The sequence below is a fragment of the Metarhizium robertsii genome (assembly GCF_000187425.2).
Source record: "Metarhizium robertsii ARSEF 23 chromosome Unknown MAA_Scf_4, whole genome shotgun sequence".
NCBI lineage: Eukaryota > Fungi > Ascomycota > Sordariomycetes > Hypocreales > Clavicipitaceae > Metarhizium > Metarhizium robertsii.
In genome coordinates this window covers 4,009,983-4,025,277 of record NW_011942182.1, presented here as the reverse complement: position 1 = coordinate 4,025,277, position 15,295 = coordinate 4,009,983, and the positions used below count along the sequence as shown (strand labels likewise).

Below are 15,295 nucleotides of genomic sequence, written 5' to 3'. Positions count from 1 at the left end.
GCAGGATTATGCCGCCTTTGTTCTCTTGTTTGTCAAATGTTTGGGTGGCGGGTACAGTTGCATAAGGCATGGAAGAAACTCCCCAAAATACGATAGACGTTCATGTTCTTCTATTAAAGGTGCCTAATTGACCTAAGCTACCATAGCATGACGTGGGAGAGCTGACGTGATTCAAAATGAGATGCAAAAGTGGCTTATGTAATAACACCGGCAAATCCAAGTTGGTAGGAACAAAAGCTCAGTTATCTACCTGCCTGATCTGGTAAGTTACGGGTGGATGACGGTGATGTTAGCATGTTTAAGGCAGATGTTAACTGAGGTGATAGGTGCATCTCCCTCCGGATGCGCAAGATCATCCAGAGAGCTTTATCCCGCTCCTGACAACCCTCGAAATCAAGAAGGTTCTATACAACCCATACTTCCATCGCCTCAGAGTGAAGTTTGGGAATCTTATGGCGGACGCTCACTACCACACCTTAAGCAACGTAGCTTTGGATGAGGCTGGACCGCGATTCTCTCACGAGAGTGGGTTTCTCGCCAGAAAGGAGTCTACAGACACTCCGCGGCGCTTCAGCTTTGCTATCGCTCTACCATGGGTCCTTACTCTGGCATTGTTGTCTCTGATGGTGTTCCAGCAGACGAATTTGAGGTCCAGGGAGTGCAGCCAAGATTGCATCTGGCAACGGTATGAAATTGGTGAGCCGACCCAAGAATCGCAGTGGAGACTTCCTCAAGTCAAACAAATTTAGGATGGGAGCTTTTGGCTGACAATACGCTTCGATAGAGGCGGCCAAGAAACATGTCTCGCTCAAGATGAAGCAGGTCAAATTCACCGGGGGTTTGAAGATTGTGGATGGTGTTGGGCTCGTCCGCGAGATTAACACAACACTACCGGCTTATGTCGGACCTCCATCACCAGAGATTGATGATGCTTGGGAAAAGATTGTACATCGTAAGTTGCCTTCGACGCGAGTCCACACTGAGCTAATACAGGTATTTCATACCTAGCTTTGAATATCTTTGTATCAGAAAGGGAACTAGGAGGAGATTTGGAGGGCACAACCCCAGATCCTGAAACTGGGTTGCATGTAGCAATGTTAGTACCACTATCCCTCGAAGGAAGAAAACATGGGATTTCAGGCTCATTTGTCTAGGTCACAAGGTTTTCACGATTTGCATTGTCTTGTAAGTCACCAATTAGTTTTCGGCTACGGTTCAAGGCGGCTGATTGATCCATGGCCCTGAAGAATATGGTCCGCAAACGCCTTCATCTTCAACACTACGCGGATCTCGTTGCCATGAACAGAAGTGATCTGGATACCCATATAGGTAAGCTTGATGAACCCCAGTAATGAACAGCATTTATAGACTTGATAGACCATTGCATCGACTCTCTCCGACAAAGCTTGATGTGTGCTGGCGATATGACCTTGATAAAAACGTTTTGGATCGAGAAGAGACACCGCATGATGGCAGATTTTGACAATATCCACATGTGTCGAGACTTTGATGCTTTGAAGCGCTGGATGCGGACGAGGGATGCCGAGGATGCGGCGCCATGGCGCGAGAACGCGGATAGACTTCTGGCTACATTGTAGTAGCTATGGGACAGCAATACGCTGCATTGGTTCCTAGCTTCAATTATTCCCAGAAAATTTGAATAACTGCTTCTGTTGAGTTTGAAAGTGACCTGCGCCAATTCTACTAGTATCAACAAGGAATATCAACTTAAATCGCGAATGGGATAAGACCCCATATCTTCTGATATTTTCTCTTTCGATATATTTTACGTTTAACCGTTTAGTTTCAGGTCAAAGCCTTTGTCCCGGGCAGCTGCAGTACGTGTGAGATGACGCTACAAGTCGGAGACAAGTATCACGTACAATGTCAGCCTCCCAACACAAGCGTCGGATCCAGCGAGGGTCATCATCGCGTCATCAGCGGCTATGGCAACGTGAGCCAGAAACTAAACTGCCTCCGCATCACGCGCAGCTTTAAAGGTGCACAAGACTTCGAGGTTCTTGAGGCCGCTTGGGTCCACGAATACGTCCCCAGCCAAGTTTTCTCCAGCATCTCTGAGGTCCGTTCAGCTCGTGATTTTCAGAAGCTGCCACTTCTGGAACCTCGTGACTGGAACTGCAGCAGACTCCATCGGTACTGACATAACTGGTGTGTCGCCGCGCAGGTCAAGGCTCTGGACGCTGAATGCGTCTTTCAACACCTTGATCAACACGACAGCCAGCTGTCTCAATATGCCATTCCTAGGCTTGATAGAGCGCCTTCAAACCCTCGCTAATCCATATATCTCGAGATTTCAACACTGGCTACGAGGTCTTTATGAATGGGAAGTCTAAGGTAGCATCAGATATGAGTTCAAAATTCGCAATAATGCGCCAAGCTAATCCTCTCCTACGTAGCAACCGGCAAAACCGACGTTGACTTGGAGCGATACCGTTCTGAAGTCCTGGCCAAGATCTGTCATATCCATCAAATAATGTATGCAATGGTTTGTATGTTCCGGATCTGCAGTAATGGAGTCAAGATACTTGCGTCCCTGGGCGAATGCATTATACTGCTTCCTCCATAGCATTGCGCAATGTACAATATGATCTCTCTCTGACGTATAGTAGTACTCAAGCTCTCCCATGGCTTCCAAGCTGATTGGCTCTGTCCTATTTTCATCGGCAAATCCATGCCAAGTTCCGTCGCTTTGATAATCCTCCACCGCCTTCTGGTCAATGCAAAGCTTAGGCACCCAGTGGTTGGCAAGTATGTCGTACTCGCAGCCGAAAGCTTTTGCGTCGGCGACGGATGTTCCACATCTCAGGAAATTGTACCCGGATATGGGCATGCCGTAGATCTGATTGTCCTCGGCGAAATGGCTTGTTATGTGAGTGAAGTGAGGCGCTTGTCGTAAGAAATACAGAAGGATGAAGCCCCAGACGAGAGATGTCGTGGAGAAAACGAAGATGGGCAGCCAATATGTTTTCAGCGATGTGGCATAAGATCGACAGGTGTGCCAATTATGGATGGATGCGTCATGTAGACTCTGAAAGTCTTCTTTTGACGCCACAGTATCGGCCTCAGCCTTTAGGAAAGGATCGTTTTCTTGATCGGATAGCATGTCTCATCAAATGGCACATCAAGGAAGCAATGGAAAGGGGGTCGCGAAGAATCCGGAGCAACCATTATTTGGCAAGCGTGTCTTTAAATTTTAGACAGCTACCGGCTTTAGCAACAATATTAGGTAAGCGGGATGTTTCCGTGTCAGAGTCACATAAGATTAAAGGCGGATCAATAGATTGTGCTTGTAATTTACGTGAGAATGATGTCGGTAGGGCCGAGTATATGCACCACCCGAGGAAGCCTGCGAAGAGAGTTGTTGGCTCCTCTAACTTCCCTGTCAAAGGACACAAGCTCCACTACATGAAGCATATCCGAGAATGAATACCGGTAGCTTGTACCACTCATTACTTGTATTCAACCCTTACAGCGTCCACCGCAAATTCTGGCGGGCTCTCATTCACATTAATTTCTGAAGCCTGGCAGACCATGTCTTCAACGAGACAGTATTTCCCGATCAGGGATTACTTTTCCGCCCCGAGTCAAAGGTTGGGAGATACAGATGATGAGAAGCCGAGAGAGAGCCCGTTCCCACGATATCTCGATCTGATTCCTCCCGCCTGGAAGGCTGTGCTTGTTGGTGTCGTGGTGGTAGCGATGATTGGAATTGGTGTCTTTGCAACGAAAACTATGAGCGTTGCATCTTCAAAAACGGCTCACACCAACCCTTGCGGAAACTCGACAGCTGAAGCCCTCGCTCTCGGTTGCTCCTTCGATCGTTTAACGTGGTCCTGGTATCCTGCGCATTGTCCGCATTACACCGAGGACCTCTTTCGCCTGGCCGAGCCCTACAAATACTACGAAACGCTGGAAAGCATCCAACCGATCAGTGACCCCGCCAGAGACGAAGACCTCTTCAAGTTCATCGATAAACAAGGTGGTGTGTGGGTTGAGAAGCGAGAGCATGCCACACATTGTCTGTACCTTTTGCTTGCCCAGGCACAGGTCCTCAAATATAAAACAAGACATGTGCCCATCCTCGTCGAATATTTCCACATGGAGCACTGCGTCAATTACCTGTTGGATATACTCCGGAGGAGCGACGATTGGCACCACAAGGACTCCTTCACGCCTCCTGTTCACCACGATCAGACTTGTTAGTTCTCATAATAAATTACAAGCTAGTTACATGTCTTTGGATAGTGAGTTTTTTGGTCCTTGTTTTTTATATAATTTGATGGAATCTAAGTGCCTCTTGATAGTAGTTATTTAATTCAGTGAAAAGTGACTGCCGACATTCCTCCTGGTTACATGCGATAGTCCCTCAATATAATTGCTTTTGTACCTAATATATTGAAGTTTTTGTGTTATGAATCCTGTTATTTAGTTTCATATTCATCCGAAGATTCCGTGTTGTATTTCTTCTGAAATGACTGATAATACAATTATTTGATGTCCGTTGACATGTCACATAGCATCGAATCAAGGGCATTGTATAGTGGTCTACGGGAAGTTTTATACGCGAGTGACGGCGTTGGCTGCTGTTCCGACCAAAGGGATGGCAATCCTGCAAGCTATTGCGGCTCTAGCTTTGCATCATTAAACATAATGTCATTACGGAGATTCTGAAATACTGGTGGTTTGGGATGCGACATTATCTAGGCGCCTTGCTCTACTTGGGAGCAGATAATCCTGACCTATGCGGCTATTCGATATTCAAGGGACGGGGGTATGATGAACACTCACAGGAGTCTGTCAAGGAGAGATGGCCGTCAATGTCAGTCCATTGTCAATAAATTACGAGCTACAGCACTATGAATGTGAGCTGCATGCTCATCACGTAAGTCTTGCGTGAAGCAACTTCAACCCAATCTGTCGCCATTGCTGGAGCAGGTGCGGGGCTGATGTCCACACTGTCATGTGTGACAAGATACCAGACCTGATGGCTTTGTCACTTTGTAGTTCATGATGGGACTTGGTAACTAAGCCGTCCTTATATAATTGGTTCATCACTTAGATTCTGGCAGTCTGTCTCCATAAAACTGCTCATAGCCTTTGAACCATGAGGAATCTCACCCTAGAAAACACGAAAGCATGGGGGATGAATTCATGCCCTGACATTGGTACAGAAGCCCAAGTTGCCTTCATCGCCCAAGGTACCTTTTGCATCCCCGCAATTCGGGTTTAACCGGGCTCAATCGAAGGTACCCACGGACAATATCACACCATTATGTCAGAAGGGTTGGCTGACGTGAAAGGGACATCCGGACCAGGAGATTACCATAATTGTGTGTGTGTTTTTTTTTTTTTTTTTTTTTTTCAATTTTAAACAACCACGCAGAAGGCATCTATTAATTTACCCCTCTCTGAAACGTGTGTCTTGGACGCTCCTTACCCAAGGGAAGATGTATTCCAAGATAGAGTACAATGCTGGCGAGCAGACGGGTCAACAAAGCTCTCACTTTTGGGTAGTCTCACGTCGACTTTATCTTGTTTTCGTTCATCTGGTTATCCTATCACTGGCTCTCCTGTTGCAGCATAACCACCGGGAACGGCAGAACTTGAAGCTACACTTATTACCTTCCGAACTACGTAAGATCAAGAGCCTCTGGGGCGAGCAAGAACAACTGACTTCTTGCAGCTTTCGCTAAAGAGGCGATTCGATATGAGGAGGTCACGTTCGATCCTAGTGGTTTCTGGGGAGACGACTCTCTAGGGACGCCATACGAAGGTGGACCAACCCCAGAGATTGACATTAAATGGAATCACCTTGTACGAGGCAAGAAAATAAGCGATCCCAAATATTTAATGAGCCGTATTATTGACTTCTTGGTAAAGTTGGCATGTATTCGCTCACCAAGGAAGAATATGACCAGTTGGACCTTGAGACAAGTGTTGTTCCGGGTCAGGAGGATGAATACATAATAACTCTCGAGGTTTTTCATCAACTGCATTGTTTGGTACTGCTATAAGCCGTCCCCTGCCCCTCCCTCATGGCGCTGAGCAGTGAGATATTAACAAAATATCATACAGAATTACCTCCGGAAACGGGCGTATGGCATTGTGCCATACGAGCCTACAGCCCATGGGAAGGCTGCGCATCTAAGTAAGCCGTCACTTCTTATTGCCGCTTCGCAGCAGGGGGGAAATGACTTGCTGATACCTTCAAACAGCTCATTGTGTGGACTATCTACGGCAAGTACTCATGTGTCATGGGGACTTGACGCCAATTACTCTCACGTATAATCACAAGAGTGAATTTGTGGATCCGAATTTTCGCATCAAGCACACTTGCAGAAATTTTGACAGAATTTGGAATTTTGCAGCGAAGAGAAATAGATCAGGAATTAGCATTGAAGGTTGATGACCACTGATTTCGTTTTTTATGTTTTTTGCTTTTTGTTCTTACAACAAAGGTCGTATGTGGATAGTGCTATGCATGGAATTCTTGAGCAACTCCTCTCCCTGGATATGCATTTTTGCGTTGCTGGTAGAAAACAACAAAATCGATTCAGTTGTGTGAAAATAACAACATCACTGTGCCCCTCATGTAGAGTGCATTCCAATGGCCGCCAAAGTCTTTTGCGTTTAATTCTCGTGGCCTTGGTTAAGACAGGCTCATTGAAGTGTGAACACCACATTTGGTATGGCGATTAGCTCATGTATTACACAAAACGTAAGCCAAAATTCGTTACTAATTCCAAAAACTATTTGCCAAACAAGCTCTTAAACCACGTTCCGACTTCTCTTACTTCCCAGCCACACCGTAAAACGGACTATCATCCCTTTTCTTTTTTTTTTTTTTTTTTTCCCGAGAAAATGAACTATTCAATCTTACCCACGGCTGAAGGAGACATCCCAAGCGAACGAGAGCAGAGGAAATGCAAAGGCCCTGACCCAGAACCCAATGTTCGGCGACGTATTGTATTATTGTCGTTGCTCGCATTGGCGACTTTGGTGATAGCGTTGGCATCATTTGCCTATGATTCCCAGCACGTCAACACCGCTCTAGTCGAAAGCTGCGGTGGCTCTCCAGAAGAAGCCACATCTCTCGGCTGCAGCTTTGACGTCATGTCCTTCGCTTGGCTCCCTTCTCGGTGTTTCGATCAAGAGCTCATGCTAGACTTCCTCCATCTGCGTCGGTGGCAGTGGTTTACAGACGCCGATGGTCGTCATCCCATCGACCAGGCCACCGTCGCCAAGGGGACTTACGAACACCTTTATGTAACGCAGGAGTACCACATGTACCACTGCACTTACATGTGGCGCAAAATGCATCGGGCGGTGCAGCATGGGCAACCACTTGACGGCTATATCGGCAGTCTCGCGCACACTGATCATTGTGAGAGTGTCTTGGTCCACCCTGACAGCTCTTGGGGCGAGTTGACAACCTCGATTTTCTCCAAGTATGTGAAGTGCCCGTGGGGGACGCAGAATTTGGAGCGGGACGGCTGGTATAGGATCGTAAATGGGACGAAAGTCGTAGGTTTTGGTAATCATGAATCAATTCAAACCTAGGCAGGCAGATGGGTTCTCGTCTAATTTCCGCCAAGGCCGGATGCAACGAGTATATCCCTTGGAGCTGTATACGTGTTAGATTGGCGAGAATATGCGACAACAGCGGCGCAAATTCATACTGTTTGATTGGATTTATTTCTTAAGCACCGAGACATAGAGCCACACAGATCCTTATAGGAGGGCAAGCGGCGTGCTAAGGCTACATGTAGCCTTACAGAGGGTGGTTATTCCACAGGGTAGGGCATTCGCCAAACCCATTCGCAACTTTCTCGCTCTGTATATACAATTTTACTCACCAACGGTCACCAAAAGTAGGTCATCCGTCGTGAGTGGGTTAGTGGTATGTGGGCGGTGCAGCCAGGGGAGAAGGGAGGGATGTGCCACAGACTGAGGCTATGATTCACAAGCGCTTTGTAGCCAATATGTTGTCACACCAGTTTAATCAGATTTATTTTCTAGCCGCAAGTCTTGTCGCGATCCACACCAGACGCTACAACGACATTTGAATGCCAGCCAGAACCGGCCGAATCTGACGTGGGAACTCGGCGCTGGGCAGGCTACACCAAATCTACTGGTATCCCACGTTATGAAGGGGTAAATAATCCAGTCCAAATGCATCCGTGACATGACAATAAAGGTACGTCATCTGCAGCCACGTACTATACAACCAGACGGTGAATAGCGACCGAGGCGTGTTTCGTGGCCGCAAGGGAATGCAACATGGTCGTTGGGCTTATGTCAGATTCTTTGCATGACGCGGCGACATGCAAAGTAAATCGCGCTCAACACGCAACTCTCCCCATGAACAAACACCCTCAGAATAATTCTACAATCCCACGCCCGCCAAGTACCCCAACCGCACCCGTCATGGCCGGCACCATCGAGACCAGCTTCCAAGCCGCCATTGCATCCGGCACCATCAACGGCGCCGTCATCTGCGCCACGGATTCCAAAGGCGACTTCACGTACAACAAGGCCATTGGAGAACGCACTCTCTTATCTGGAGAAAAACGCCCGCAGCAACTGGACGATGTCTTATTCCTAGCCTCGGCCACCAAGCTGGTTGCCTCCATCGCCGCCCTGCAGTGCGTCGAGGACGGCCTCCTCACGCTCGACGGCGACCTCTCGCCGGTCGCGCCCGAGCTCACCGCCAAGCAAGTACTCCAGGGCTTCGGCGACGACGGCAAGACGCCGATTCTCGAGCCGGCAGCGCGTCCCATCACGCTCGAGATGCTGCTCACGCACAGCGCCGGCACGGCGTACGACTTCCTCGCCCCGCTCGTGGGCAAATGGCGCGAGATATTCTCCCCCCCGACGCAGGGGCAGCTCAAGACGGTGGAGGAATTGTTCGCCTACCCGCTTGCTCACCAGCCCGGCGCCGGGTGGATGTACGGCTCTGGGGTCGACTGGGCCGGGCGCATTGTCGAGCGCGTCACGGGGCGCACGCTGGGTGACCATGTGTTGGAGCGCGTCTTGGCTCCTCTCGGCTGCCGGGATGCCCAGTTTTATCCTGTTACGCGGGAGGACTTGCGCGCCCGGATGGTCGATTTGAATCCCGACGATCCTAATGGCCAGGGACGTGCTGTCATTGGCGGCGAGAGCGACGTGAATACACGTTGTAAAGGAGACTTTGGCGGCCACGGCCTGTTTATGCCCGCCGTCGACTATGTCAAGATTTTGCAGTCGCTGCTTGCTAATGATGGCAAGTTGCTCAAGCGAGAGACTGTCGAGAGCATGTTCAAGGACCATCTTACACCAGAGTCGGCGGCCGGTCATCAGGCAGCGTTGGCTGGTCCGGGGGGTGTCTTTTTCCGAGTTGGTGTCGATTCGGACACCAAGATGGGCTACGGGCTCGGCGGCCTGCTGACTCTGCAAGACGTCCACGGCTGGTACGGTTCGAATACGCTTACTTGGGGCGGTGGCATGACTCTGACCTGGTTCATTGATCGGAAGAATGATCTCTGTGGAATCGGCGCCGTGCAAGCTAAATTGCCCCTGGATGTGCCTGCCGTCTCCGAGCTGAAGCAGGTATTCCGAAAGGACATCTATCGCAAATATGCGGCCTGGAAGGAGTTTCCAAAGGCATAGGGGCCAGGGTGACGCCTGGTGGCCGGGGACGGGGCTGGGAAGGGGAATAGAAAGTGCTTTTTATGAATAATGATTAGCCTGAGAGGTTTCATAAAGCTTGCCTGTAGCTCTGATGAAGATGACTACTTTTTAAATCGATATTTGTCTTTGGGGACGTTGCGACGTCGTACATCCTTTACGACCGATCCATTAGAGTCCTACTAGGTACATCTACTTGTCTTTCGAGTTTTTCCCATACTCACGATTCGGCCAACTATATCCAGATCTGAGAGCTGGGGTAGCTAGAATGCTGTCTGTACCGCATCGTCATCGTCATTCAGGCGCTCCTTGCTTGGTACACTTCCACTTAGGTTTTGTGGTGTTGAGATCCAACACAATTGCACCACCGACTGGCTTGAATTCCCAACAAGATGTTTGCCAGCTTACGTAGTAATGTCCAGCGTCTTATCCCATTTGCGTCTTCCTGCTTGCGAATTAGGCCTGGGGCATAACGAATCGCTTGCCGCATGTTGTATCGTTCTGTAGTCCAAGACGGCAAGTGTGTTGCTGCCCTACGAATAGCACATGCCAGGCTGCACTAATTCTTTTCCAAAAGAAGAATAATCCCCATGACCAGGCAAGCACTCCGTCATGAGATTGAACGATACTCAGGTTAAGCCGTGTTTTGGCCGTACCAAGGCCATAGTACCGTACGGAACCGGGTAGACAATAAACTTCAATCTTGTCATGATACAACACCCGCCTGTAGTCCCAACGAATCATGTTGCATTTCCGTAACCTCGTTTGCCGTTTTCCTATTTTCCAAGCCGGCAGTCCGGCCCGTCTCAATCATAGACATAGCACAAATAACCACCCACCGTCGACATGACCTCGCCTATGCGCCGAGATGCACCCAAATTGCCCACCATCATGTCGTCATCAACAGTAGCATTGGCGCTCGGGGGGTCTGGAATCATTAGTTAGCCCCTGACCTGACCCTGTGCATCCTGTATATACTCACAATTCTTTGCGGTAAGCGTCCCATCAAGAGCGTTCTGCCTCGCCGACCAATCTCTACTCTGCCAAATGGCCCAAACCCGGTCTAGCATAGCATGATGCAGGTAGAAGAGGGGCTCATTCGGGGATGTGAATAGATTCAGGCTGTCGCCCCCGATAAACAAGTGCCCGCCGGGGTGTACGCCGTCTGGCGCTTCCACGGCCGACAGGAAGCTGTGAATATCGCTGCTGTTGATAATCAAGTCTAGGACTCTTCGGTACGAGTTGCTTTCATCGAGTATGGGCCAGGAGAAGTCGCGTGTGAGGCACCGGGGACGGTCACGCAGCTTCAACGGCGTGCTGGCGCCGGCGTTGCTGCCGTCAAGATGCAGAGTCAGGATTTCAAACGGCCCCGACACACAACCGCCACCCGAACCCGCGGGCCGTAGGAAAAAGGATACGGGGGGCGGGCCGACTGGGTTCGTTAGGTTGATGCCGGCGTGAGGTATTGCTTTGCCATTGCTGCCTAGGGAGGTGTCTGTTCCGTCGAAGATGGAGGCATTCAATGGATCGGCCGCTGACCTGCACCAGTCCCAGTACGGCTGATGGCCTTGGTAGCCGCACTCGTCGCGCAAGGCCTTCTCGTATAGAGAGAGGAAATATCGATGCCAGGGCAGCAACAAGCCCTGCGCAGTCAACAGCACGATTCATAGTCGGGGTGTGTTGGAACTCACGGAGAAGTGAATCAGCAGGCTCTGGTCGGCGTGGGATAGGACGAATTGTTCAAATCGAGTTCGAGCAGGCCCAGCAGGAGGGGTGGCTGGTTTTGATTGCAGGCATCGGACAGCCTTGATGTACTCCCGTCGCTGGCCTGCGGATAGTGCATGCCTTCTGCAGCATCAGTCGTCGTGTAGGTGGAATAAGGCCCGTCGAACGAACCACTCCTTGCGCAGGACGACATTCTTGTCGCTGCATGTGCCCGTGAGAGAAGCGAGCATGGTGCGCTTATATCGACGGCCAAGCTCGCTCATTAGTCTCGCGTGACGGGCGTCGGATTTTTTCACTTGTAGCTTCTTATCTGGAAGCGTCATTGCCAAGACGCTGGCCACCAGCAGAATCCAAATGGCAAATGGAGACATTCTATCATGAGGAACGAGAAAAGACCAACTTTTGAGGAATTCGCGGACGATTTAATGTCTAGGCTTGTGCTAATATGCGGGATATTTATACACGGTAGGTGTGACAAGGGCTCTAAAGAGGACACAGTTTCTACCGTGGAGCTACATATGTACTTACCGTAGAGCTACGTACCGTATTCAGGAATGTAAAGATTTGGCGATACGGAACAGTGCCGTGACAACTTCATACAGATGTGGTCGTGCAGGCCACGGACGGGTGGAGAAGTGGAGATGAAGATGAAGAATGATTGGGCAACCTGTTACCTGTTCTAAATTTCCTATTTCGGGCTGTATGAATCAATGGTCACAAGCCAATCACACACGCACTATAATGCAAACGCATCATGCAGTGCAAACGCACCATGCAGAGTGCAAATGCACCAGGCAAAGTGTAGTTACGTTACTTGTTTTGGAAGAGTCGTGTCAAAGCGCTACGAGACAGAAGAAGCCGTCTGGTGGCCTAGATGACTGGAAACCAACTGACTAGAAGCTGACTAATAAGGACTCCAAACCAGACGTACTTTCCATTTTTCATCCTTTCCTTCACCTGTTCTCTGTAGCACTATACCAAAACAATTCGTTCCTCATCTTTCAATGTAATTCGCTGCAACTATACATACAACGAAAGCAACTGTCCTACAAACGTCAAGTATGGGACTCGAATTACATATTCCACCTTGTATTCGCACTCCCACTCATCCTCGCCATCCGCCTCAATTCGCCAGCCCACTAAGGATCCAGATTGAGGGCCCATTGACGTCTATTCAAAAACTGTTTCCGGAGGTTCCCTGGAACCTAGAAGATCCAGACTTCCCTCAACCTGCTGGTCCAATGTTGGCGAGGCTGGCGTACCAAGTCATTTATGGGCGACAGGATCGGGCAGACGTTACTAACGACCTCATTGTGCGAGATGAGTACTTGGGTTGGGTGCGAGAAGAGAGACCTCGCAGGTAAGATGGTAGTCCGCCTCTGAATGCAAATGGTACGTATAGGAACTGGATTGACGTTTCCCAATATTTCAGGGTTATTGATTACTACGGCGTTACGTTCGACCACCTTGTTCCTGCTGATGATCCCGATCCAGAGGTGTTGCAAATCAACATCTTCGAGATGGATTACGACGAGGGATTGTATGCAAACACTTACTTACCCTTTAAAGTCGACCCGTCTGAATACACAGGCCGGATGGTATTGGCAGTGCCAAGGTGCTGTTCAAAGAGGAAGGGCACAACAGATCGTTTAAGAGTGAATGATGGTGTGGCTATGAGAGATGCAAGAAAGTTGGAATGCCTTGAAGCTAAGGAGGGAGCGCCATAAAGAGTAGCATGAATATGAACAAGTGGCTTGTATTTAATCGAGAAATGGCTCCTTATACCTTTTCCCGAACGTGCCACAGACTCATTCACGCTCCTACCCCAGATACACAGACCACTAGAATGACGAGCTGGGGCGATATGCTTAAAAGCAGGCACACTCTGGTGGTGCGAATGCACCATAAAACGTGCAAGCGCACCCTGAAGGGCAACGAGACAGAAATAACAGCATTTATGTACCATATGACGATCTCGGTGGGATAGGCTCATCTGGCTACTTCTTTGGCAATCTAGGCCTGGAAGAACCCCATACTCTGGTGAAGTGCCTGGCAGAATTCAACAATGTGCCATTGTGGTCAACTGAAAAAAGCTCGACTTGTAGAACACAACATTGCCTAATTCAGGACGTATATGGATGCAGAGCCGGACTCAACCGTCTTGTCTCTTGGCCATCAAGTCCAGTTTTGTGCCGCTGCCGTCTCCTCCATGCGCGATTACGGAAGATTGGCCCTTTTCTTGTCGCCCAACCCTACGTATGTATTCTTTCCCGGCGGAGATACCAAATCCTCATCGAACATTCATCGTGATATCCTGCACGAATTGCGGAGCCAAACGTACAAGAAGCAATCTAGATGCGCAGTTGGCTCACACCAATTGTACAACCAAATTTGGATATCGCCGACGACATAATCCGGTCATGGTCAAGCGGCTGGTACAGGGAACAATGTGGTTGTACAATTCATATCGCCAAATTCGTAAATCGCCGGGCATGGCGGAGTAGTTGGTACAGGCAACAGGTCGGATTATCTCTTGAGACCAACTAGCCTCCTTTATCATGACCATTGGCTCGCATCACACCTAGGAAATGAGTCACTGACGGCATGCACGACGCTGCAAGGCATTGCCAGATGTGCCGCACACCTATAAAACAAATCGTACTTTTCTGCTTCGAATATGAAGTTGCAGGCGTCTTATGTACAAGTCTCAGGATATATCTTGGTACAGTGTGGTGAGCGTAGCTGCCAGAGTTCCCAACCATTCCACTCTGATAGTACTATTTGCCTACTCGTTTTATGGTTAACCGTGTGCAATTGCACCGCATACGCAACTGAAAGTGTCATTGCACTGCAGGAGTTGGCTGAGGGTGCAATCGCACAGCACATGTCGGCTGGGGGTGTAAGAACACTTTACATGTTGGTCGAGGGTGCAGTTGTACTTCATACCTCAATTACAATTGTAATTGGAGTATAATGTCAATACTCCCAGGCTTAGTCATGACTCACTACTCATGTATGAAGCAGTACGCTCAGAGTTAAATAGATACAGTCCGCCGCTCCTTTCTGGAATTGTATACACCATCAGTTCTTATGCCCGCTGATTCCACTTTGACGCTCTATACCACTACAAATCTTGATTTAGCCGCCCAGAATTCGAGTCCGTGAGAATGTCTTTGGGCGAAATTGAAGGTCTGGTTGATATGTGCAAGTTCGTCACCGCTCGTCGACCTGATGGGTCGACCTACACGTACAGGGCGTCTGACTGCGGTCGGTCGGATTGCAAGTATTCCGACAGCTACGTTCATCCTCAATAAAGTATGACTGCATTTTTGTATTATTGTCGAGTCGCCATTTCTAATTGTGTGTTCAGTCAAAGTATCGCGTTGGCCCTTTGCGGTCTGAGGTATAACCAAGGGACGTGGCTGGTTCTTGCGCAACCAAATGGAATGAGGTGTACGCACCACATGGAACATATTGCAGCAGTAAATAGCAGCTGTTCAACACAGCTAATAAATAAATGAATACATCTGGAGCCCCTACATTGTCATGCCATATTGACCACTTTGAATGTGAGGCTTCTAATACGTTTTGTCCGGGAGATTAGTTATATATTGATATTAATGTGATTGTAGCCTAAGCGCTACCTAGCACCTCCACCCCTATGTGAAAAGAAGTTCACCTCGCCGCATCAAGATAATTTGAAGGTCTACTTGAGCATATATTCTCGGAGCTTTGAGAGCCCAAAGAAGTCGTTCTCGTACCTCGCAAATTCCATGCCCTCTATGAACCAACCCCATGTACCTGCCTTGGGGCCTAGCTTCTCCCCGTGGTGAGAGCAGGAGTCAAAATCAATTATGACTGGGCAGGGTGGCGATCAACTCAA

General features: G+C 49.0%; 5 protein-coding genes across 5 annotated transcripts; 3 read left to right on the top strand and 2 right to left on the bottom strand.

Annotated features, from left to right (window-relative positions):
* Nucleotides 1-2,398: 2,398 nt before the first annotated feature.
* On the bottom strand, nt 2,399-3,124 carry MAA_10026 (uncharacterized protein; the record flags this gene model as incomplete). The annotated part of the gene is made up of 1 exon (XM_007828024.1): nt 2,399-3,124. One exon carries the CDS (start codon nt 3,122-3,124, stop codon nt 2,399-2,401), a length of 726 nt encoding a protein of 241 aa, XP_007826215.1.
* A 428-nt stretch (nt 3,125-3,552) lies between these two features.
* On the top strand, nt 3,553-4,224 carry MAA_10025 (uncharacterized protein; the record flags this gene model as incomplete). The annotated part of the gene is made up of 1 exon (XM_007828023.1): nt 3,553-4,224. The coding sequence occupies one exon, from the start codon at nt 3,553-3,555 to the stop codon at nt 4,222-4,224; it is 672 nt and encodes a 223-aa protein (XP_007826214.1).
* Nucleotides 4,225-8,448: 4,224 nt separating this feature from the next.
* Nucleotides 8,449-9,669, top strand: MAA_10023 (beta-lactamase; the record flags this gene model as incomplete). The annotated part of the gene is made up of 1 exon (XM_007828021.1): nt 8,449-9,669. One exon carries the CDS (start codon nt 8,449-8,451, stop codon nt 9,667-9,669), a length of 1,221 nt encoding a protein of 406 aa, XP_007826212.1.
* Nucleotides 9,670-10,493: 824 nt separating this feature from the next.
* Nucleotides 10,494-11,735, bottom strand: MAA_10022 (putative domain, di-copper centre; the record flags this gene model as incomplete). Its single annotated transcript, XM_007828020.2, has 4 exons — nt 10,494-10,615; nt 10,670-11,330; nt 11,379-11,532; nt 11,584-11,735. The coding sequence occupies 4 exons, from the start codon at nt 11,733-11,735 to the stop codon at nt 10,494-10,496; spliced, it is 1,089 nt and encodes a 362-aa protein (XP_007826211.2).
* Nucleotides 11,736-12,473: 738 nt separating this feature from the next.
* On the top strand, nt 12,474-13,075 carry MAA_10021 (uncharacterized protein; the record flags this gene model as incomplete). Its single annotated transcript, XM_007828019.1, has 3 exons — nt 12,474-12,772; nt 12,815-12,952; nt 13,003-13,075. 3 exons carry the CDS (start codon nt 12,474-12,476, stop codon nt 13,073-13,075), a joined length of 510 nt encoding a protein of 169 aa, XP_007826210.1.
* Between the last annotated feature and the right edge of the window lie 2,220 nt (nt 13,076-15,295).